Source organism: Nicotiana attenuata, unplaced genomic scaffold (genome assembly GCF_001879085.1).
Source record: "Nicotiana attenuata strain UT unplaced genomic scaffold, NIATTr2, whole genome shotgun sequence".
Classification (NCBI taxonomy): domain Eukaryota; kingdom Viridiplantae; phylum Streptophyta; class Magnoliopsida; order Solanales; family Solanaceae; genus Nicotiana; species Nicotiana attenuata.
The window spans coordinates 202,301-228,774 of NW_017670681.1; the positions used below are offsets into that span (position 1 = coordinate 202,301).

Consider the following 26,474-nt stretch of genomic DNA (forward strand, 5'->3'; position numbering starts at 1 on the left):
AATAAGATGTATTATGTAACTTGTATTTTGACACATCTTGATTAGTTTCTTTTTCTTTTCAATGGTGGTATTAGCACCTTGTTGTGCTCATTCCATAGGGAGGAGGAACACTAAGAAAGATATTGTCATATTTATTAATGCTATAATAAAATTACAAGGCATTGCTTTGAATATCTCTTTACAATATTTTTGTCTTTAAATTTGAATTAAAAAATTTAGGTCACAATTTTATATAAAATTTACAAGGCATTGTCTTAGATATTGTTTTAACATCTTTTTGTCTCTAATTTCTATTTAATTCTTTTTTAAAAAAAATTTAGCCGTTGGGCCCACTTAGCTACTTAGCCCGCAGGCCCAGCCCGTTTAGCCCGGGACCATGAGTTCGTAGGCTCGGTCCCGGCCCAATCCCTACAAAAAGAGTAGAAATGGCATGGGGTAGCCACTATTTAAAGTGGTATTTACTTTTTATCCAGCATTTTTAATGCTTAGCAATAGTAGTCACTAGTCTATTAAAATTAATATGAAAAGAATGTGTTACCCTTTCTTCTATCTCTTTTATGTGTTAGGGAGAACTGTGCCGCCATCTGTTGAGGTTTCAAATAGATCTTCTGCTGTTAACTTTTCGTCATGAGCTTATTAATTACATAAACAAATTTTATGCTACTGCTAATTAACACAATTGCTGGAAATTATAAAGTACATTAGAAGATGGAAAAGACTGTTATATGGATCAAAAGGCTAATGTTTCAATATAATATTAATTGTAATCATACATTGTCGAAAAGAAGCTAACCAAGCTAGCTCATAATAAAATAAATCTGAGTTTGGAATTAGGATGATCTCTTGGAGGTACATATTTATGGAATTACTTTATAGCAGCATTCTACCTTGTTAAATATTGTACGTTATTATCCTTATTGTGTGTTTGCATTTAATTTATTTTGTGTTAGAATAAATTAAAAATTAAGGACAATAGGTCCTGAACTTAGACTAAGAAGCCCAAAAGTTAAGGACAGGCAGTCCTTAACTTACAGTTACAAGTTTAAAAGTTAAGGACAATAGGTCCTTAACTTTGATTTCCAAGTTCAAAAGTTAAGGACAGACAGTCCTTAACTTACAGTTACACGTTCAAAAGTTAAGGACAAGCAGTCCTTAACTTACAGTTACAAGTTCAAAAGTTAAGACAATGTCCTTAACTTTGATTTCCAAGTTCAAAAGTTAAGGACAAACAGTCCTTAACTTACAATTACACGTTCAAAAGTTAAGGACAAGCAGTATTTAACTTACAGTTACAAGTTCAAAAGTTAAGGACAATAGGTCCTTAACTTTGACTTACAAGTTCAAAAGTTAAGGACGCTTGGTCTTGAAGTTTGAGTTCCAAGTTCAAAAGTTAAGGACATGTAGCCTTGAAGTCCTGAACTTAGAGTTCCAAGTTCAAAAGTTAAGGACATGTAGTCCTGAACTTAGAGTTACAGGTTTAAAAGTTAAGGACATGTAGTCTTGAAGTCCTGAACTTAGAGTTTCAAGTTCAAAAGTTAAGGACATGTAGTCCTGAAGTTAAGGACATGAGCAGAAGGGTATTTTCGTTCGGGCAGTTAAAGTTTATTAAACCAGTGGCTAAAGACTAAAGACATTTAAAACACTGGCTTTAAAATAAAGACAGGAGCTGTTAGTGGCTATTTGTGCACATCGACCGTTTAGCTCGGGACCGTTTATTTTGGACTAGCTCGGGACCGGGACCGAGACCGTTTGGACCGGCCCACTTGGCCCGTTTAGGGACCGGACCGGCCCACATGCCAGTCTTAACTTGGTAGGACCTCGACCACCTACTAGAATCAAATTGTAAGAATATAAGCAAATTCAAAATTTTATTCTTAACACGTAACTGATCATTATGCATTAGAAATTAGGGGTTCAGAACTGTATCAAATTACTTGATACGGGCTGTAAAAGCTATGCTACATCCCCACTGTGTAACAGTCCAACACACAAAGTAGACATACGTATTGTCATCCATTCCATATTTCCATGTCCAAGATGAGTGTAGCAGATATTTATTTATTTTTTTTTATTTTTTAAAAATAGTCTTGGCACAATGTTCTGGTCACAGGTTCAAATCATAGAAACATCTTGCATAAATTGCAAGCTATATGTATATACAACAGATCCAATGTAGTTTTGTCCTCCTCCGAACTTCACACATAGCGGGAGCTCAGTGCATCGGCAGGGGCGGAGTTAGAGACGGGCGTGCGGGTTGAATCTAGTAACTTTAATCCAAACTCTATATTTGTTTAAGTAATTCATTTAATATTTCTAAATTATTAATTAGAATTCAGTAACTTAAAATGACTAAAATCCTGAATCGAGAAACTTCAATTTCTGGCTCTGCCGCTGTGCACCGTACGTACAACTGAATTCGTGCATAACAATTCGAATTATTGCCTTTTATCAATTGAATTTTGTCCTTTGGGACAACAAATTTAAAATTCAATAATACTTTTTGGTGCTGAATACTAAGTAGAAACATCAATTTCAATATGTTATTGCTCCAAAGAAGGCATAGCCTCTTACAATGATTCAAACATGTATACATTTGTAAACAAGAAACAGCATAAAGGAAAGAGATGACACAGAAAACATGAAATGAGCTTAGAATGTCGGGAACTCAATGCTCGAGCCACATTTTCCTCTAGGAAAAACAGGGCATTCGATGAGATCTGAACCTGAGCCATCTACACAAATATAAACCTGGTATAACTGGCTATTACCAGACTCGTCTACATTACATTCGATTCCAGGAGCATATCCAATCGCGCTTCTAATCGCATTTTTAATGCTGTTCAAGCTATAAAATCCCCCATCAGGGTTAATTCCAGCACCCTGAAGAATTTCCAAAAGATTAATTTGATTCTTGAGATCAAGAGCCTTCTTGAAATAGCCGTGTTGGTCAAAAACATTTTCTGCACAAGTGCCATGTTTTTCCCATTCATGTGACCAAAATGCTGAGCCAGTACCACTTGGGCATGCTAGAGTTGGCCAATTTTGTTGCATTCTGCTGATTAAATCAGAAACCTGCATAGTAAATTCAAGAAATGGTGACTACTTCAAGAACTTCGGCCAATTTATATGGTACCGTTCAGATTTCGAGAGTCCAACTTAATTTTAACCGTGAACTCTGACACAGAATCTAGCTAAATTCTGAATTCGGACATAGAATCTAGCTAAAATTTACATATTTGGAAGCTACATAAAAAGTACTATAAGTCACAATAATTATCAATAAAAAATATTTAAAAGGCATAGGAAAAAATTGCGGGTAAAAAAACTCATTTGACTCTCAAAATCGGGAGACTGCCACATAAATTGCCACAGATGGAGTATATAGTGTAATGCCGCTGAAATTTTGATAAATAGACGTATTAAATATGAAATCATAATTTCAAAAAGATGTTGAGAGCCCGACATGTTTAAATTTTGTATCCGCCTCTAGTGACTAACAATTAGAATAATAAACTTTTTAGAATACAGTCAAATCTCTATAACAGCCTCATTTGTTCCGAATTTTTGTGGCTGCTAATATCAGATTGCTGTTATAAAAAACATATATAACATAGCATGAAAATTGATTCCATAAAAAATTGGCTTTTATAGTGAATGACTATTATACAACGATACTATTATAGAAAGTCCTGATGGTATATTGGGTACCTGAGATTGATCATAAGGGCTGTTAGGATCACAATTTGAAGGGTAAGAGCCATCATTATTATTTGGCCAAAGTCCATGAATTCCAAAATCTGATTCTGGTTTTCCAGTTTTGGGATAGCAACAACTTTGTTTAGTGTCACAGTAAGATCCTGGCCACTGCATAAAAGATAAAAGACATATATTAATTAAAAATAACTAAACTAAAACAGAGAAAATTACATCTAAATATTTAATTAATTAAATTGGATGTAAACCTGTTGAACAAAGTAGAAAAAGTCGAAACCTTGAGCAGCAGTAAGGACTGATAAACACTGTGTAATAAGGAATAGTGTCAAGAACAGAGAAATGGCTGAACTTGAAGCCATTTTCATCGATTTTTGCTTCTAAAATTGAAGCTTCTTTTGTGGACTTTAAAAGGGTGTATTTGTACTGATTTTTGGCTTGTTTATTTATAGAAAAAAAAAATATGAAGATGTGAACAGACTAAATTTAAGTGTGAAATTGAGGCGCTGGATATTTGGTAATTGGTTTTATAATCTGATTCGGTATTTTGTCCCTATTAGTGTTTCTGATGTTGACACTTGACAATGAGAAGATGGTAATTATTGATTTTGGTATATTCTATAAGCATATGAGATGACGGTGTTCTTTTATTGGGTTAATAATATTTTATGTTAATTTGGGCTGATGTTAAGGATACATTTTCGATTTTTTCCTTTTAAAAAAGCTTTCTCAATCTCGGAAGATGGAAAGTTGTCATAAAGTGTGTTCTTTGTATTAAGATAATTAAGTTCATTAAAAGGCAAATAAAAGCATTCATATGAAAGATACAGGTGTATTGTTTTTATATATATATATATATTCAAAAGGCTGATTGACGCTTTCAGACTTGCACGTCCCTCGTGAATTAATTGTATACTATCTATTATTAATAGACATTATGTTCTCCATATCTGCCACTTAATAATTGAGTTTGAGCTCACATTGATACGGTATAATATTTTTTAAATCAAGTTAAGTTGATCTACAATAACAAATAATTCTTCAGCACGGACAATATGAAATGTTGATCGATATTTTTACCATTTCAATATAGATCTCATATGGGATAAAGTCATATAATTATTTCTCCTATATTTAGAATTTATAATTAATTATTTTTTTTTGCCATGAAATCTTTTTTTTTTTTTTTGAATTTTGAAGTAGCTAAGAACTCCTAATAGTTACGTAATAATTTAGATTTGAGTAAGATTTTATTTATAATAAATTCCTCGCCTAATATTTGGTAGTAATTTAAATTTGAGTAGATTTTTATACAAATTGCTTGCCTAATTGATAATAGGCGAAATCTAGGCAATTAAGCCATTGTTTATGCTTCCGTTTAATTACATTTCAATGACATAATATGGTTATTTGATGAAAAATAGCCTCTAATTATGATTTGTGTACATTGCAGGGTGAGGAGCTTATATGATGCTTTCAAGAGATTATTGGAATGATTTATGGGCAAAAAGAAAAACGATCCCTCGGAGTTGAGTACGTGCAAGAACAAGACGAAAAATTGGAAGAAATCAAGACCCAGGCGCGCGAAGACAGCGCGAAGTCGCGCAGAGTTCGCGCGTGTTACAAGCTGAGACAGAAAGGGCGCGCGAAGTCGCGCGGTGCCGGTCCTGAAAAGAGCTAGTTGGGGGTAAATTTGAAAATCTGGAAAGAAACCTACTTAACCTATATAAAGTCAAGCTCGCCCAAGGTCAAAGAATGAAGGGTTTTCATAGGCTAAAGCAAGAAATAGAGAGGCAAGAGGCAAGGAGGGATTTGGATCATCAAGTTCTTTGTTTCTTCTCTTTGTTTTTGCTAATTGTGATGAAATTGAATCTATTTATGATGAATTCTATCTTAGTTTGTTTTCCCATAGCCATGAGTAGCTAAATCCTTTGTCTACGGCTTTGATGGAACCTATTGGGGGATGAACATCTTGTTTATGTGAATACAAATTGCTAGTTTCAATCTCTATTTGTTCAACTTGTGCTTGTTGTAGTTAATTGACAGGATCCTCAATTAGCTGTGCCTATTTAGTGTGCATAACTTGGAAAAGAGTGCATATTTAGGTTATTGTTGAACAACACCACTCCCAAAGTATAAGAGGAATCTATAATTGCGGGTTTAAAGGCGGGATTAGGGATAACGAAGCCTTGGGTGTAATTTAAAGTGAAGTGTGCGAAATAAAGTAAGCTAGTGTATCTCGGGAGAGTGCAATTAGTATATTACTGTGATTACTCGGGAGAGATTTACGGTAAGATGAGCGTTCATGATTGATAAAGATGTGTTGGAAAATTTGTATGAGCATAAACAGAAGGGATTCCTTCAATAGGGGAAATCATTGCCTTAGCTTCTCTCATCATTGTTTACAACCTTAGCATTTTTATTTACAGTTGTTTAATTCACTTGCAATCGTAACTAGTAAAGCAACCTTCAACGGTAATTCAAACATCTGGGAAACTGGTTCTGAAGAGTTTAGTGGGTCTAAAAATAGTGATTGATAGGTTAACTCTCTGTGGATTCGACCCTGGGCGTAATACTCGGGTTATATTTGCAACGTCCACGTTGTCCTTTTTATAAGGCATAGTTGGGCGTGATCACTAATATTTAGTAATTTTAATTTGAGTAAGATTTTTTCTATAACAAGTTACTTCCTAATATTCAGTAATTTAAGTTTGAGTAGATTTTATAATAAATTCCTTGCCTAACATTTAGTAATTTAAATCTGAGTAAGATTTTATTTATAATAAACTCCTCACCTAGTAATTTAAGTTTGAGTAAGATTTTACTTAACAAAATTTCTTGCCTAATATTTAGTAACTTTAATTTTTGTATGATTTAATAATAAATATCTTGTCTAATATTTAAGACTTTAAAAGTAACTCTAATTAATAGATCATTTTAGAACTGAATGTAATTGAAAATGAAAAAGATGCACTTCATTTTTGGATCTATTTGCTATTTGAATATTAAGCATATAAACCAATTGACAATTTATATTGGTAATAGTTCAGAACATTTTTATCGAATTCTTTTTGCATTATTCTTTAAAAGTTTTAAAAATAATATTACAAAGGCAATTTAAAAATAACTTCGAAAGCTCGAAAGGTTTAGATGTTGGAACAATAGATTTGCAGGGAACAGAAATTTGCGATTTTCATAGTATAGTCATGGTTCGTAAGGAACTTATGTATCCTAATATGTTGTTATTGGGGTTATAGCATAATTCCTCCAAACTTTTTACATAGCATTATTCGAAATTCAATATCTCAGCAATAACTTGAATTTTCACTAAAACACGTTTGTGGATAGTTTGAGAAGAAGGAAAGTAATTGCTAGAAAGAATCTGATTTGGTGTGTGTTAATACGTTTTAGAGGTACTGGTATCTATGAATGTACGTTGCACGTTAATAACGTGATGATTTAAACATTTATTTACATGAAGGAATAATAAAATTTAATTAATGAGAGAAATTTTATGTATAATAATACAACAATCGTCTAAAATGCCGAAAAATATTACTACATTAGCATAATAAATGAATTTAAAATAAAAGGACATCATCAAAACTTACACAAATGATCAATTTTGTCATGTTAGTTGGATAATTATGCATTATAGTTTAAAAATATTTGATGTGATGGTATCTTAACGAACACTTCGTTGTGAACAATATTTTTTTGTGTATGTTTCCTCCTAATGCTTTAGTTGCTCTGCCATAACCAGAACTCTTGTTGTCGATCTTGATATCTCTCTTGAAAGTGAAACATACACTTGTCTGTGCAAGAAAATATATTGCAGTAGATATAGTCCAATATTTAGGATGTTTGTCCTTGTGCTTTATATATTGTATTTGCAAAACATAAACATACTAAGAATTATTTTCACACAAATTTAAAAAGATATTCCTTAGTTTCGAAAGACGAAAGTTGAATTCAGGGATAAGAATATACTTAGAAGCACATTGACCAGTATCATAATTTTTGCATGTATGACGTTATTGTCAAAACTTCTATATACTATCCGTGTGCTATTACATAAGCTATTCGGCGTATCTAAGTTTTTCAGTAGCATGACAGACATATTTTTCTTCAAAATCTACCTATATATAATGGAAGATCAATTTTAACTTAGTCTATTATATAAATGGTGACACTAACGTACGTAAGAAATAATAAACTTGGCAACAAACATGTATAATAGAAGGTCATTTTGTATTAAAGTATTTAAGTATTCTTCTTGGTAGTAATTAGTGGTATCATTTTTTGCTGAGTCAAAAAAAAGAAAAACATTTTGGTTTTACTATAAATTTTGCAATCAATCTTTATATAGTCGATCAACATATTCATTTATGCTAGCTAAGATATCTTTTTAATTCTATCATGCGATTTGCACAAATTGCGTTTTAATCTAATGATAGAAATATTTCTCTTATTACATGTACTACTATTACTATTGGGATTGATAACTAAGTGTTCAGGAAGAACCAAATCATCTTTTATTGGATGCTCTTCTTCGTTACTAACATGAAGCAAGAAGACACTGAATACTGGATCTGTTCTTACTTTATATTTCTTGTCAGTTGAATCTTTTTCATTTGAGGCCAGAAGTATAACTTTGGCAAGCTAGCTTTTGCAGTCTCTGCTTTTGTCGATTTTGGGACTACTAGTAGTACTTGACATAAATCACATCCCAAACCATTAAATTTCCACCAAATGATTCATTAATATCCAATATATCTTTAGAACTCCGGGCAATTATTTCGATCGTTTGACACTTAGCCATAAGTGCTTCATCCCATATTATCAATTTTGTCTTCCTTATAAATTTAGCATCATTGCTCTGCTTTGATATATTTGTGATGACTATTTAAGTTGTTTGAAGAGGTATATCAAATCTAAAGTGGGTGGCCTCACAATAAAATCGTTGTTGGTATACCACTTGCTATTATTGCTAACAGTGTCATGCCTCTTGATATGATATTTGCAAGTAATGCATGACATGAAAATATTATTTCGATTCTGTCAGAGGCATCTACAAAGAATAATCTCGTTATAGCAGAGTCGACTCTTTATAATATAGTTTTTAGTTTTGACTGTGCTTCCTCAAATACTTGTATAGCATTTTGATTCTTAATAATATACTAACCTTTTTACTTTGTGTTCTAACGCTCTTTCTATGGAATAAATTTATGTACCCTAAGATTTTTTTTTAACTTGAATAAGAATTTTACTCGTATGATGAGTTTAATTGAATTGGATTCTCTTACTAAATAATTAATTAAAAGATTTAATTATTTGAGTTTAACATAATAAAAAATTTATTCTATGCTGATTCAGATCTTAATATTAGTTCATCTCATATTTTGAATATTTAATCTTAATTATAGTTTTATCCACCATAAATTTTATTTTCAAAGAGTAAAAAATTGATATGACATTTCACTTTTAGATCTTTATGTTTGTAGAATCATTAGTGGTATTGGCTCTTACCAACCATTTTTTTCTCTTTATCACACATTTATATTCTTAAATATTTTCTTAGTTGTTGTTTAATAATTGAGTATTTTTCAATATTGCACGAAAATTGATTAAAAAAATATTATTGGAGTAGAAAAATAGTTCAAATATAATATAAAATATATTACCGTGGTTTTTTTTTTCTTTCTCATTTCAACTCTTTATGCAGTCCATTTAATGTTACTTTTATTTTTTTCTTAGTATTGGACATTATGGAGTGCCAATACGGAGGATCCTTATAAAATTGATTTTATTAAACCTTCCTACATATTTTTAATAATGATTTAATAGATAAAATTTTATTAATTGTAAAATCTTAATATTAAAAATTAGCATAGAAGGTATTGTAGTCCAAAAAATAGGTTAGTGCAGTTATGTCCTCTTCTATGAGTTCTTCCGTTTAATAATTTAGGACTATTTTGGTATATTAATATTATATTTATGCTTTTATAATAATAATATAGGCCCTCCTTTTTCTAAATGAATTTGGACAATATAATACATTCTCAAGTTAAATTAGTAATAGGACATTATAATACGTTTTCAAATTAAATTAGCAATAGAAATTTTAAGAAGCATATCATAAAGTAATAGGATTACATGACTAAAGATATTTACTTGTATGTAGGAGTCCTAACGTATAATATTATGTCATACAACTAATAAGATTATAACGCTAATATCTAGAATTTCGGTTATGCCCTTTTATTATGAGTTATTATGCTTAATATTATAAGGTTATTTTTGTAAACCGATATTGTATTCGTGCTTTTATAATAATATAGATATAGATAGATAGATATAGATATAGATATAGATAAACGAGAATATATAATATCATAGGAGTTTGTTAAGATACGTCCATTAAAAAATATGAGTAATAAGTTCTCGTAATAAAATGTTCAAGTGCACTGATAATTTAAAAATTATTTCGTTATATATAATTTAAATTCTTAATAATTTAAGCAATTGTATGTGAACACAAAGGAAGAATTGACATTTGACAAGCAGCATACTTTCACCTTGACCATTTAGGCCGATAGACAACTTTCTTTCACATCTCCCCATTTTATAGAGTCCAAAATATTGCACTCCCTCTTCTATTCAATCAATAGCAGCATGATTTTCTGTCTTGTTCTTTGTTTGTTTGTTATTTTTCCTCCATATCTAATGAAATATCACTATTTTATAATTGAGTTTGAATTTTATATACTGACGATATAAAATTTTTATACAATCAGATCACTTAAAACGTAATTACATGTAGCTATATTTAGTTATATTGATCAGTAACCTAGAATAAACGGTGGCTAACATGCTTTAAATTGTTGAATTTACATTGACTGTGTTAAAAGTTCACTATATTATCAGTGTAATATAACTTAAATTGTTAAGTTTACATTGATTGTGTAAGAAAATTTCATTACATTATCTTGAGTCCATTACTCAAATGGTCACTCAACTATCCCAAATTATCTCCTAAGGTCACTTTACTTTCGTTTGTAACAACAAAGTCACTGAACTATGCCTATTGCGCTCAGAAGGTCACTCAACTAGATTTTCCAAATTTTGGATTGCCAAATACCTATTTTATCCTCTAAATTATAAACATTTATCTTCTTTTTTTAAAAAAAAAAAACTTTTTAATATTATGATTTTCCCTTTTTAATTTATATATATGGACTTACCAATAGAAAATAAATATTATTTATAAATAAAATAATAAAGAATATTTAAGCATATATAATGCTGGAATAACAAAATAATGAGCATAGAAAAAAAATTAATTAGAGTAATTTGTTAGTAATAATAATTTTAGTATTAACAACAAAAATTCAAAAAATTATTTACACAGCTCAGAATGAAAGAAAATAAAGATTGTAAAGTATATATTTCATGCACGTAACATAAAAATATTTATTTAAATAAAGGTATTTTTATAATATACATTATATATTCTTGAAAATTATGCTCAATTATATTATTATGTTTCTACCAACTTTCCGACGACACAAAGTTATGTCACCGGAAAGTAGGGGGACTATCTTTATATGTGTATGGAATATATATTTTACAACCTTTATTTTCTTTCTTTCTGAATTGTGTAAATAATTTTTTTAATTTTTGTTGTTAATACTAAAATTATTATTACAAACAAATTATTCTAATTAATTTTTTTACTATGCTCATTATTTTGTTATTCCAGCATTATAGATGCTTAAATACTTTTTATTTTTATAATTTATAAATAATATCTATTTATTCTATAGATAAGTTCACAATATATTTTAAAAGGGGAAAATCATAACATTAAAAACTTTTAAAAAAAATAAAAGAAGATAAATATTTATAATTTAGAGGGTAAAATAGGTATTTGGCAATCCAAAATTTGGTAAATTTAGTGAATGACCTTCTGAGTGCAATAGGGCATAGTTCCGTGACTTTGTTGTTACAAACGAAAGAAAAGTGACTTTAGGAAATAATCTGAGATAGTTGAGTGGCCATTTGAGTAATTGACTCCATTATCTTTGTGAAATAACATAAATCTTTTTATATTTAGTTTGGACGTTTCTTGAAGCCTTCGGGAACTCTGACAACTAATGCTCCGTCAACCACGGCATTGACATAGCCCATAAGAATAGAAGAATTAATCCAAATAGCCATTCACTTAACCGCTTAAACTATAAATAGTCGGTGGAGGTATAATATATGCATAATTTATGTGCTATATAAATAATTATGTATAAAGATCCCATAAGAATATGCTCCATTCTTGAGAAAAAGAAATCCCCAAATTGACAAAGTTGTACAATATGAAACCTTGCTATTGAACTAGACAGATACAAATCTTTCAGGTAAGCACAGTGTAGACCACGCACGTATTTTGTGTGGCGCTAATTCTATCCCTGCTTGTTCCTTGGCAATTCAAGGTATTGAGATAGTGATCCTGAGTTATCATACAAAAGTCAACCTGGTGTACTAAATTCGTGACATTATATTCAGTTCCAGGAATGCAACAAGTTGCATCTATACCATATACCGTGAATCGCACGGGCTAACCAGTTTTGAGACTGGTAATTGAAAAATAGACAGCATTTGCAAAGTCATTGAAAAATAGCCAGTATTTTGTTGCAACATGGAAAGTTCGAGCATAATATACTTCAGCATAATACACTGGAGATTGGAGCACATGTGTATGAACTTCCAGCATATTATGCTGGACTAGTATATTATACTGGAGCTCCATTATATTATGCTGGAAGTCCAGTATAATATACTGAAAGTCCAGAATATTATAATGGAATATTTTTTGGATTTTGAACAGTATTTTCATTCAGATTTATCTTTACATGAAAAATGGCTAAATCTCGATTACTTTTGAAACTGTGGCTACTTTTCAATTACCACTTGTAAATCTGGCTATTTTTGAATTTCGGCAGAGTTAATTTGGGCCTCAACAAACTAGGTAGAAATGACACCATGTAGCCACTCTAAAGAGCTGCTATTTAAAAATTAGCCAGTGTCTCCTGAATTTCAATTTTCTAGTTCAATTTTTTTGGGATAAAATATTTTGAATTATTCTAAAGTTAAAATTTTTAATTTAAAATTTTAGGACGAAATAAATACTGGCAAATTTCTATTTTAGACAAGGAATTGGTGGGCCGATCTTGTTTAGATTGGGGTGAACTCTTTTTTTGCTTTAAATTTGTATTCATATAATTTTCATTACGGAGTACGCATAATATTGAAGAAAAGAATCTCAAAGATTCAAACTATTATTAAATGTCAATTCGAGTGATTGCTAATGAAATTCATAGAATCCACAAATTCAAATGCCAAATGTTATTAACATTGAAGGTATCAAAGAAATTTCACAATTATCTATTTTACTATTTGGGGTGCCAAACAAGGTTTATTTTTTGCAAATAGCTTTTAAATATTTTGAATTGTTAACTATTGTGACTTATAATACTTCCTATATAGTTCCTAAATATGTATATTTTGTTTCAAAAAAATTTACATATATTGTTTTATAAATATATTGTCTTGTTATGAATTGTTATCACCGTTTCTTACATCTTCTTTAGCCGAGGGTCTATCGGAAACAGTCTCTCTGCCCTTACAGGTATGGGTAAATCTGTGTACATCCTACCCTCCCCAGACTCCACTTGTGGGATTATACTGGGTTGTTGTTATTTCAAAAAACTTAAAAAATCTATGTAAGAATTCACAAAAAAATTAATCAATTTGATTCTCGTAGTCTAAAAATGTTCAAATAAATTAAAATGGAGGAAGTAACAAAATGGTCAGTTTGTATTTTTTATGGTCCAGTTCAAGTCGGTCTGCCCATTCGTTCCTGGGGTAGAGATATTGCAGTTAAAATAGCACGCACTACTAGAAATCCGATAAAAAGCGACCACAAAAAGCGACCAAAGTTGGTCATTTATAGGCCCAAAAGCGACCAAAAAGCGACCAAACATGCCTGGTCGCTATATTGATGGTCTCTTTTATTTAGGGACCAAACTTTGGTCGCTAATTAGCGACCAACATTGGTCTCTAAGCTAAATGGACCAAATATTCCGGATATTGACTATAGAGACCAACTTTGGTCGCTTTATTAATTTAATAATATAAATTTGGCGACCAAAGTTGGTCTCTAAATATAAAATATTTTATTTATTTATTTATTATTAATCATTAAGAAGCGACCAACTTTGGTCTCTAACCCAAATATTATATTTTAAAATCTGGAAACTAGAGACCAAGGTTGGTCGCTTTTTTATTCAATAATTTATATATTTTATTAAACTAGCGACCAACTTTGGTCCCTAAATACATAAATTTAATTTATTTTTTGTACTTTAGCGACCAACATTGGTCGCTATATCACCAGAAATTTTATTTTTTTAACGAAATAGCGACCAAGTTTGGTCGCTTTTTGTAGAAATCTAGGTAAGTAGCGACCAACGTTGGTCGCTATTCTCCATAAATTTATTTTTTTTGAACGTGAAAAGCGACCAAATAGAGACCAATGTTGGTCGCTTTTCTGTGTATTATTTTGGCAAAAACTGCCTGTTTTGGCAGCTACACCACCTGCCAGTCATACCAAAACCCTAACAAGCAACAACAACAACAATTCAAACAACAATTCCAATAAGAATACCAAACAATAACCCAACAACAACAACAACAACACAAAAACAACATTAAAAGCTACATTAAAACCAAGAAAGTGTAAATTTCAATAGAACTACCAAACTAAGTTAACTCTTATTACAACCCAATGGAAAACAAATTGTATTTGTCTAGTTCAAATTGTCTAAAATTCATTGATTGTTTGGTACATCATTATCATCACCCTCTGATGAAGTTTCATCATCATCACGGTATTGAGAAGGGTCTATTTGTCGATGATGGGAAGAATGATCACGGGGAGGACGGGAGGAACGGCCACTTGGAGGACGGGACGAACGAGCACGGGGACGGGCAGCCTCTGGCGATGATGGCCGAGACCGGGGAATCGAAAAAGATCCAGCTAGGAGATTTTTGATCTGCTCTTGCATGCCCTGGCACTGAGCGACCACGCCAATGTACTGAGCATCTCTAAGCTTTTCTCTTTCCTTGGACGCTTCTAGCTCGGATGTGAGCTTTGTCACAGTCTCCCGCATAGCGGAGAGGCTCTCCCCATCAAGTTGCTCGGCTTGCGAGGAAGTCCCTATTCCTTGCATTCCACACCTATAGCGATGGAATGTCTTAGTAGGAAGGCCGTATACCTTCCCCCATTTTGGACCGCCTGCAGCCCGCGTCCATAGTCTTTCAACATCCTCGGCCGAAAGTTTGAATGGCGCGCCCGACTCATTAGGTGGCTGGCTGCGTATGAATTCCTCAGCTTCAACTCTGAAGCGATCCTATAAGAAAAAGTAAATTGAATTAGTATTTCAAAATTTATATAAAAGTAAATGAAAATACTTAATGAAAAGTGAAAACTTACATGTGCAGTCGAGGCTCGTCCCTCGACCCACCTTTCTTCATCCGTCTCTTTCTTCTTCTTCACAATATGAGTCTCCTTGAATAGCTCATCTTGGTTCATCTGACGGCCCAACTTCTTTTCCTGAAAACTCATAAATTTTAATTAATAAATAGAATAGATATACTTTGAAAATTAAAATAAATTAAGCAATTACGTACCATTCTTCTTTTTATTGTCCCCAGGCTGACCGCACCTCCAGTGTGCAAGGATCCTCCCTTCTCAGATGCGCGAGCTTTCTTTCCCTTTTCGCTCTTCTGTAAGAACTCTGCAGTAAGCCATTGCCTTTGCAAATCATCCCAAAACTCTTGAAGCAACCAGCCAGGCTTCTGGTTCAGCTGTCTAGCTATGGAGAAAGAATGCGACAACCGCTTGCGAGCTTTGAGATTAAAATTTGCAGCCACGTCCGCGTTATACTTGTGTTCCCATACACACTTGCTCTGTATTTCAAAAGTTAAATATTATATGAAAATATCATAAACATAAATAATTATACTGCTTAAAAGAACATTTATACCTTAAATTCATTGAAAATTGCCTCCTTCAGTGAGAATGGGAATTCACGCCAAGACGCATAAGGGGCATCATAAAGCTTTCTGGTTGCTTTGGTGATTATCCTCGTAGTAATATTACTCGGGAGGAACCTGCAATTTAATAAATAAAACAAATTAATATCTTAGTAAAAACTATACAAAAAAATAAACATAAAAATAACAAATAACTCTTACCCATCACCCTCAGGGACTATGATGATCCTGCCATACTGATCATAATGCACCTCCTCGTCAGCAGCAGTAGCAGCATCAGCATCATCGTCCGAAACATGTGTATCAGAGGCATGTGTGGAAGGAGTAGGGGGTCAGAGCTACTATCCCGCAAACGAAGGCCTCCAATAGGTGGAGTCGCTGATGAAGATAGATGTGATCCCTGTGACTGCGACATAGCTGCACGGATCGCAAGTGGCTGTGATATTGACTGCTGTGACCCGACTGGCTGTGACGCTGATGGCTGTGATCCATGTGGCTGTGACATGGATCGATGCGATCCATGTGATGCTGCTGGGTGGGATCCACGTGGTAGTGAGGCAGGTGGACTGTATGTCGGACGCACAGTCCGATGGCCCTGTGAAGAAACACCCGGGGTCTGCACGAAGGTGTAGGGCTGGTGATGCTGTGGCAGCTCAGTATAGCCATGGGGTAGAGGTTGTGGCACAGTGATAGGCAAATCAGAAGAGGGTGTAAAAGATTGATGAGTAGTATATTCTACCCTCCTCTTTTGCTTCCTAGCCTTATCTCGACCCCGAGAACCACTACCTTCATTGTTACCTCGGCCCTTGCCTGTCATCTGCATAATATAATACACATTTAGATTGAAACATATAAGGAAACTATCTATAAACGAGAGTTATCGAAGAAACCAACTTTTTAAAGCTCATCGACAAATTCTTCCTCGTCAGAGAATTCTTCTTCCTCGTCAGAGAATTCTTCTTCCTCACTAGTTTGAGCTTCATCAGTTGATTCTTCTTCCTCGTTTTCTATAATTGTTACTTCATTTATATCAACTTCTTCCAATATGTGTTCAGGATGTTCCAAATCATTTTCTAAAAGTTCGTCCACTATTTGGTGAACACTGGAGATATCGTTTTGATATGCAACATCCAACACATTCTCGACTTCGACCCTACCTACAGGCTTAGTTTTGATTACAACCCACCAAGCGGACTTATTCTGCCTCAATGGATAAGGAGCATAATACACTTGCCTAACATTATGTGCAATTATGAAAGGATCATAGCGATTATACTCCCTCGTATGATTAACCTCAATTATGTTGTATTGATTGTGTACTCTCGTACCTCTTGTTGGATTTGGGTCAAACCACTTGCATCTAAAGAGAATAATTTTCTTAAATGGCCAACCTGAATATTCTATCTATTATTTCTTTGAGCACACCATAATAATCAATATCTCCAACTTGGTTGCCATCACCACCTTGAACCCACACCCCACTGTTGTTGCTTTTTTTATTTTTAGAGCAATCTCTGTATGAAACTTATAATCATTCACAACGTACTTGGAATATGTTGTGACCTCAACACCAGGTCCCCAAGATATATCTTTCAAAAATTGATTTACATCATTATTTGGATCATTTACCTACATATTGTTAACAAAATTCATAAGTTAGCATAACTTCCAAACATTGTTTACCTACATAGTGTTAGAATATTTTAAGGATATACTTACAAATTGTTTGAACCACTTATCAAATGTCGTATATACAGCATCTTGGCCAAATTGACCCTCGAAGTGACTGTGACACATCAAATATTTTTAGTAGTTGCATTGAGATGTAATCACAGTAAATTTATATTTTGATAACTATTAAATCAATACTTACTTGAGAAATGGTACTACTTCGGGACAATTTAGCAACACATGAAGTGTAGCTGACTTGAACTCCATATCACTCAAATTTCTCTTTCTACCATCCTTAGAACATCGGCCTGGTTGATTGAATATGGACATATGCGGATATAATGGATCATTCGTAAGGGCGACCGTGTGCCTGTTGGGCCTATTCCTAGCACATGGCACATTACTCTCAAAATAATAAGAACAAAAATGAGCAGTTTCCTTTGCAAGATAAGCTTCGCATATAGATCCTTCAATTTTATTCCTCTGCTTAACAAATTGTTTGCATTTGCCAATTGTCCTACATAATTTTAGGTTAGCCAAGAACAATTCAAATAAAATAGAAAATTATATATGGACTATAATATTACCTCTCAAAGGGATACATCCATCTGCATTGAACAGGCCCTCCAAGTCGTGCCTCGTGTACAAGGTGGATTGGAAGGTGTTCCATCACATCAAAAAACCCACATGGAAATATCTTTTCCATCTTACCCGAAGTTACACGAATGTTCTGATCCATCCGGCGTAGGTTTTCTTCCCTTAATGTGGAAGAACACAAGTCTTTGAAAAACAAACTAATCTCAGTGATAGGTTTCCAGATTCTTTCAGGCAAACCAGAAAACGAAATAGGCACTAAGGTCTCCATGAAAACATGACAGTCATGACTTTTCAAATGGCTCAACTTCCCTACCTCCATATCAACTTTTTTCCCAAAATTGGACGCATAACCCTCAGGCATCTTCAATTTCGTTACCCAATCACAAATCTGCCGTCTTTCCTCCAAAGTGAATGTGTAACTTGCTTTGGGCTTGAATAACTTACCATTGTTTGCTGTCTGCAAGTGTAATTCAGGCCGCCTTCAATATTCTTGTAAGTCCATTCTAGCATTCGGGTTATCCTTTGTCTTACCTTTAACATCCATCACTGTGTTGAACAAATTGTCAAAATAATTCTTCTCAATATGCATGACATCAAGGTTGTGACGGAGAAGATTATCCTTCCAATAAGGCAACTCCCAAAATATACTCTGTTTGGTCCAATTATGAGTAACACCGTATCCGGGGAATCTATGCGGTGGAACTTCAGTAACTTTACTGAAGTTCTGGACCCTCTCCCAAATTTCATCACCTGAAAGTATCGGAGGTGGATAATCATATTCCAGTTTATTCTTTTTGAAAGCATTTTTCATTCTTCTAAACTCATGACCCTCAGGCAAGAATTGACGATGACAATCAAACCATGATTGCTTTCGGCCATGTTTCAAAGTGAACGCTTTACTATTTTCCATGCAGTAAGGACAAGCTAGCTTCCCAGCAGTCATCCACCCAGACAACATTCCATACGCAGGAAAATCATTAATTGTCCACATTAAATTAGCACGCAAATTGAAATTCTGCTTGGTTGATATGTCATATGTTTCAACACCATCGTACCACAATTGTTTTAGCTCATCAATCAAAGGTTGCAAATATACATCTATCAAACTTTTCAGATTACGTGGACTGGGGATAATACAATTTAAGAATATATATGGACTAGTCATGCACAACTCGGGTGGTAGATTATAAGGTGTAAGAAAGACAGGCCAACATGAATACGGTATCGCAGATACAGAAAAAGGCGTGAAGCCATCCGCACACAGACCTAACCGAATGTTCCTTGGTTCACTAGCAAAATCTGGATATGTCCTATCAAAGTGCTTCCAAGCTTCTCCATCTGAAGGATGACACATAACACCAGGTGGTCTTCTATTTTCAAAGTGCCATCTCATATGAGGAGCAGAACTCATCGACGCATATAACCTCTTTAGCCTAGGTAAATAATGCATCGCCTTGATAGCGACCATCTTCCCGCTGGAAAGCCTCTTTAAACGAGGCTTTCCGCAAAATTTACAAATGCTTAAATTTGCATCATCTTTATAATATAACATGCAACCATCTTCACAACAATCAATTCTCATTGACGAAAGTCCTAACTTAGAAACTAATCTCTTTGCCTTATAGAAATCACCAGGTAATTCGATTTCCTCGCCAACTAGTTCACGCATAAGGTCAATGACAGAGTCCATGGCTCCTTGAGAAATATTCCGATCAGATTTCATACTTAGTAATCTAACTGCAACAGACAACTCAGAGTGCGGACGACCTTCACGTAGTGGACGACTAGCTTCCTCTAACTGTTCATAAAAACGTTTTGCTTCATCATTAGGAGTTTGTTCAACATTTTCGTTGGGCTCACCCCCAAAGTGCATTCCAAAAGCATTCGCAATCATATCATGAATTCTGGAATCACTATTTCTATTCTCCCTCGACCTACTACTTTCACCAAGAACCATGTTATGAAATATCCCATCGCTACCATCCATCTCTCCATGATAAGTCCACACAAAGTAATTCGCTATAAACCCCTTCATATAAAGATGAACCTTAACTTCCTCCGGTTTTCCAAACTTCATACAGTCGCACTTAACACAAGGCACCTAATTACTCCTTCTTTTATGTATGGCGTAAGTGACATTGCATGTCTAATAAAGTCCTTAACCCCTTCTACAAAATCCTCCCGCAATCCCCGCCGATTAGGATAATTCCTATTGTACATCCAAGAACGATGTTCCATCTATTTAAATAAAGCAAGAACAAATTAAATTAGTTAATACATTAATAAACTCCTCCCTTTAAATCTTTTTTCTTATCTTATAAATGTATAAAGTTTAAAGCATGAATTTAGGTACTCTTATTTAGGTATTGCTCCTCTTCTAAGACAATGAATTGTATCTTTTCACAATTGAACTCAATATAAGTAAAAAGCTAATAGGCAAAAAAAACAACCCTAATACTAAATAGTAAAAATTTCATATTACCTAATATTGTTCATATTAGCTAATAGTAAAAAGTTCATATTACCTAATGTAGTTCAAACAAACAACCCTAATGTAAAAAGTTCATATTACCTAATGTAGTTCAAACAAACAACCCTAATACTAAATAGGCAAAAACTCTAACAAATTACATAAAATTATATAGCAAAATTTAAAAATTAAAAAGCTAATAGGTAGATTACTAACCTTGGTAGATTAAAAGGAGGCTAAAATCAGTGGGGGACGGCGGAACAGTGGTGGCGGCGTTGACAATGGTGGTGGCGGCGTAACAGTGGTGGTGGCTGACAGTGGTGGTGGCGGCGTAACAGTGGCGGCGGCGGCGGTGACAGTGGTGGCAACGGGTGGGGGGATTGATTATTAAATGTTAGAACTGGGTCCCACCTTGGCGACCAACGTTGGTCTCTATTTCATTAAGCGACCAACTTTGGTCGCTAAATTTTGAAATATATTTATTTATATTTTATAATTTATTTTAAATAAATATATATTTATTAAAATATTATAACTGGGTCCCGCTTTAGCGACCAATGTTGGTCGCTATCAACTTATCCTTCAGTTAGCGACCAACTTTGGTCGCAAGTTTTAAATTATATATATTTATATTTTATAAATTTTATAAAATAATAATAAAATTATTAAAAAAAATTTATGTGGGTCCCGCTTAAGCGGCCAACATTGGTCGCTAATCTCAGTATATCTTTGACCAAACAAGTCTGACCAGTCCAGTCAACAGTTTGACTAAATTTGCGACCAAATAGCGTCCAACTTTGGTCGCTAAAGTATTTCAAATATTTTTTTTATTATTTTCGGCAATTTGGCGACCAACTTTGGTCGATTTTTTTGACAGACCAAATTTGGTCGCTAATCTTTGGTCGCTTTTTACAGGGATTCTAGTAGTGACGGGCTAGCCAGTTTTCGGATTGGCCATTTAAAAATAGCCAGCGTTTGCAAAGTCATTGAAAAATAGACACTATTTTGCTGCAAGACGGAAAGTTCTAGCACAATATACTGGAGATCAGTGCACCTGTGTATGAACTTCCAGCATATTATGCTGGAACTCCAACACGCGGAAAGTTCCAGCATAATATACTAGAGATTGGAGCACCTGTGTATGAATTTTTAGCATATTATGCTGGACCGGTATATTATACTGGAGTTTCAGTATATTATACTGGAGTATTTTCCGTATTTTGAACAGTGTTTTCGTTCAGATTTATCTTTACATGAAAAATGGCTAAATTTCGATCACTTTGAAACTATGGCTATTTTTGAATGACCACTTATAAATCTGACTACTTTTGAATTTCTCCCGATACTGCAACCGGAACAGGCCCAGAATTTGAGGCCCAAACTAAAAATAATGATTTGGGCCGACTATGGGCCTATTTACACAACTGTGCCTGCTAAGGTTGGCCAATCGCTTGTATTCTACTAATCAAATCAGAAATTTTCAAAATTAACTTAAGAGATTTGCAATTATCATCTAAAATAGGGCAAGATCAACAAATGCAATGGTACTTAAAAAAGAAACTTCTAGGATTTAGGACAAAGACGGACCCGGGATTTGAGCACGACGGGGGCACCGTTGTATGCTAATCACTAGTGATAAAATTCGGCGTGCAACTCTTTTTGAAAACTTAATGATTATGATGACTTATCATCCAAGTATTAACAAAAAAAAGTTCTAAAGAAAAAGAAAGAATAGAAGGTAATCCTTATGTTTATAAAGAGTTTTGTAAATGCTGTTTTGACTTAGTGATTTAGTGAAGTGTTGGAAAAAATCCTACTGAGTAGTAGGTCATAGTTTTTTTGCCTTTTGAGCTGTGTGTTTTCCACATAAAAATACTTGTGTTCTTTAATTTCCGTATTTATTATTCCGTAACAATAGTATAAGTAACATATAGAAGAACCAGGTCCTTCTATAATCTATGCACGCGAAAAATTGGACACCACACAAATCACCCCCCTCTTGTGTGGTATTAAAGTATAAAACATCAATTGGTATCAGAGCGGGTTATCCTTGAAGAGGCTAACACCTTAGGAGAAGATCAATATGAGTGCACCACCTGGAAACTGTAAAGGGCAATCCACTGCTAGGCCACCACTCTTTAATGGCCAGTAGTACTCTTGGTGGAAAAACAGAATGAGAGATCACATTCAAGGAGAGGAGTATGAGCTATGAGACATTGTCATTGATGGTCCACTGGCTACCTTGAATAAAAATTCTAAAAGAGTGGCAAGAGCGGATTGCACTGCTGAGGACTTGAAGAAATGGGAGAAGAATGCTAAAGCCAAAAAATGACTTATTTGTGGACTTGGACCAGATGAGTACAGCAGAATCCAAGGCTGTGTCACTGCTAAGCAAATTTGGGATACACTGCATGTGGCTTACGAAGGAACAACTCAGGTGAAGAGATCTAGAGGAACTCTACTGTACTCTCAATTTGAGAACTTTGCTATTAAGGATGGAGAAACCATTCAAGAGATGTACACAAGATTCACTACACTGACAAATGAGCTAAAATCTCTTGGAAGAGTTATTCTGGAGAAGAAAGAGTCGAGAAGATACTTACTAGGGTTTTGCCTATCACTTGGGAGAGCAAGATCACTGCCATCTAGGAATCAAAGAATATTTCCACTCTCCCACTAGATGAATTAATTGGAAATCTTACTACCTATAAACATAGGAGACAAACCATGAAGATGGATGTACCTAAGACGGAACAGAGCGTGGTATTCCAAATCATTAAAGGTTCTGATCTAGAAGATGATGAAAATGCTATGATCACCAAAGACTTCAAGAAGTACCTGAGGAAATGAAAGGGTTCTTTAAGAAGTGGAAGCTACAGCTAATCAAAAGCTCCTGATAAGCAAACAAATGATGGCTGCTATAAGTGTGGAAAGACATATCACCACATCAAGAACTATCCTTTGTGGAAAATTGAATGGAAGAAGGAAAGAGCTGAACGAAGGAACAGGTTCAACCCAAGAAAAGCAACAACAAAGGATCAACCAAGGCTATGGTCGCTGTTTGGGGAGAAACCTCAAATGATGATGATGATGATGAACGAACACTTATGGCCATTGGAGAATCTAATGAAGAAACTGAGGTAAGTGTCTTTTATCTCAAAAACAAGATTAAATTTTTGTCTAAAGAAATGTTATCTGAGTTGCTACTAGAGCTAATTGATGAACCTGAGGATGTAAAATGAAAAGGAACAGCTGTCAAAATAATGTGTGGTTTTAAAAGCTAAGTGAAAAAACCTGAAACTTAGGTCTAGTGAAACTGAAAGTGAAAATGTTGTGTTGAAGAACCAGGTTCATGAACTTGACACAACTGTCCTAGAACTTAGATCTGAAATTCTAAAATTGAAATTTAAAAAAGGAAAAAAGATAGTTGATCACACACAACTCACTCTAGAAGAAAATGTAGGAAAATAAAAGATGAATTGTACAAAAGAGATGAGCAGGTAAGAATCCTAAAGGAGGATCTAAGCAAGGTCAAGCATGAGCTAGACAGAACTTGTAAATGGAACAGGTCCTCCGATGCACTTTCATGGCTACAAGAACACCATAGTAGCAACAGAAGAAGACTTGGCTTTGGACCGTGCACCTAAGTGGGATCCCAAAAGCAAGTACCTCGCACTTCTTGAGAACAAGATTTGCACACACTGTGGTAAAATTGGTCACTATATAAGTGAATGCACTGCAAAAGAAAATGCAAGTCAAAAGAACAAAGAATTTGTTCAAGGGAAGAACAGGCTACCAAGTTGGGCTAAAAGAATTTGATTCATCCTTTTTCCTATAGAAAGGGACCCAAACTAGTTTGGGTTCCTAAGACTAACCCCTGATTTCCTTTTGCATGTCCAAGTAAAGGGGAGTAGCCAAATATGGTACATGGATAGTGGTTGCTCAAAGCATATGACTGGAAGCAAGACCAGCCCCTTTCATTTGAGGATCTTAAAGGAGGTAATGTCTCCTTTGGAAATGGGAAGAAAGGGGAGATGTAACGACCCGACCAATTATTTTGAGAATTTACACTTCGCTCGGTAGTTTACGTGCATGAGTAGCTGTGTATGATGTATTTGACTTATGTGAATCATCGGTTTTGGTTTTCAGGTTTTTCGGAATTGATTTGGAAGAAAGATTCTCAACTAAGAAGCTTTAAATTGAAAGAGTTGACAAAGTTTGACTTTTTGTAAATTTAACCCCAGAATGGGGTTTTGATGGTTCCGGTAGGTCCGGATGGTGATTTTGGACTAGGGCGTATGCCCGGATTTGCATTTGGATGTTTCTAGAAGGTTTCGGCACAAATTGGCAAAAATTAAAAATTTGAAGGTTTGGAAAATTTAAAAGTTTGACCGAGAGTTGACCTTGTGGATATCGGGTTTGGATTGTGATTCCGGGAGTTGGAATAGCTTCGTTATGTCATTTGGAACTTGTGTGCAAAATTTGAATTCATTCCGTGTTGGTTTGCTATGTTTCGGCACGAGTTATGGAAGTTGAAAAGTTCAAAGTTCATTAAGTTCGATTCGGGGTGCGATTTTTCGTTTAGTGTTGTTCTGCGTGATTTGAGGCCTCGAGTAGGTCCGTGTTATGTTATTGGACTTGTTGGTATATTTGGTCGGGGTCCCGAGTCACTCGGGTGTGTTTCGGACGAGGCTCGGAGCATTTTGGAAATTTTGGCCAAGGCTGGTGGCAGAGGTTCTGGTGTAACCACACCTGCGGAGCGTAGATGCAGATTTTTGTAACACACATGTGTGCACGCAGATGCGGGATTTGATCGCGAGCTTTGGCGCAGATGCGAGTCCTTTTGTCGCACATGCGATGTCGCATGAGCGGATGTTTTTCCGCAGGTGCGAGGTCCTTTTCTACACTGCTTCTCCGCAGAAGTGGAACGTTTGTAAAGAAGCGACACGCAGAAGCGGCCAAGTGTGTCGCAGATATGACGATGCCTGGGCAGCAGTATAAAGTAATCTATTCCGAGGGTTTCGGCCATTTTTACATTTTTAGAGCTGTGGAGCTCGGATTGAGGCGATTCTTGAAGCAATTTTCTCCATATGGTTTTCTTTACTCGGTTTTGGTTATATTTCGTGAATATATCTTCATTTTTGGTAATTGGATTGTAAATTTTAAAGAGGAAATAGGGGGTTTTGGCCTGAAGTTTCATAATATGAATTTTTGAGTTTTGAACATCGATTTGGAGTCGGAATTGAGTGAAACTAGCATGGTTGGACTCGTAATTTAATGGGTTGTCGGATTTAGTGAGTTTTGTCGGGTTCCGAGGCACGGGCTCGGGTGTGACTTTTGGCCGGCTTTGGGTTTTGATTAAGGATTTGATCTTTATCATTTGGAATTGTTTCCTTGGGCTTTATTTGATGTATTTGAGTTGCTTTTGGCTAGTTTTGAGCCGTTTGAAGGCCTGTACACGCAAAATGGCATCTGGGAGCATCGCTTGGCTTGCTCGGTATTGGAATTGGCTTGTTTAAGGTAAGTAACACTTCTAAACTTAGTGTTGAGGGTATGAAACCTGAGTTACGTGACATGTGATTGGTATTAAGGTGACGCAGATGCTAGGTGATGGGCGTGTGGGCGTGCATCGTGTGAATTGTGACTCTGTTATTTCTGTGGTACTGTGTAGTTACCTGATCTTACTTGTAACCATAAAATTTCTAAGTACTTGAGCTATTGAGTTGTGATCCATGCTGGAATCCATGTTTAGGCTACATATTTATCCTGCTGGAACCCACTGAGGTCATTTCTGCTATTGAGCTATCTGCTTTCATTGCATTACATATTCAGTCATATGCATTCATAAGCATATAATATCTCAGTCTCTGTTACTATTTATTGAAACATCACATCATTATTTTTGGGCTGATAT

The 26,474-nt window shown here is 34.6% G+C and overlaps 1 protein-coding gene across 1 annotated transcript; it reads right to left on the reverse strand.

Moving 5' to 3' along the window:
- Nucleotides 1-2,507: 2,507 nt before the first annotated feature.
- LOC109242237 (extracellular ribonuclease LE-like) lies at nucleotides 2,508-4,164 on the reverse strand. Its single transcript, XM_019409091.1, has 3 exons — nucleotides 3,963-4,164; nucleotides 3,709-3,864; nucleotides 2,508-3,072 (listed from the first exon to the last, which is right to left on the reverse strand). The coding sequence occupies exons 1-3, from the start codon at nucleotides 4,077-4,079 to the stop codon at nucleotides 2,650-2,652; spliced, it is 696 nt and encodes a 231-aa protein (XP_019264636.1). The 5' UTR covers nucleotides 4,080-4,164; the 3' UTR covers nucleotides 2,508-2,649.
- Nucleotides 4,165-26,474: the final 22,310 nt, after the last annotated feature.

Coding starts and splice junctions, on each gene's coding strand:
- LOC109242237 (XM_019409091.1), bottom strand. CDS start 4,079: ATGAAAATGGCTTCAAGTTCAGCCATTTCTCTGTTCTTGACACTATTC. Junction 3,865..3,962: donor TTTTCTACTTTGTTCAACAG/GTTTACATCCAA, acceptor TCTTTTATGCAG/TGGCCAGGATCTTACTGTGA. Junction 3,073..3,708: donor GCCCTTATGATCAATCTCAG/GTACCCAATATA, acceptor TTTACTATGCAG/GTTTCTGATTTAATCAGCAG.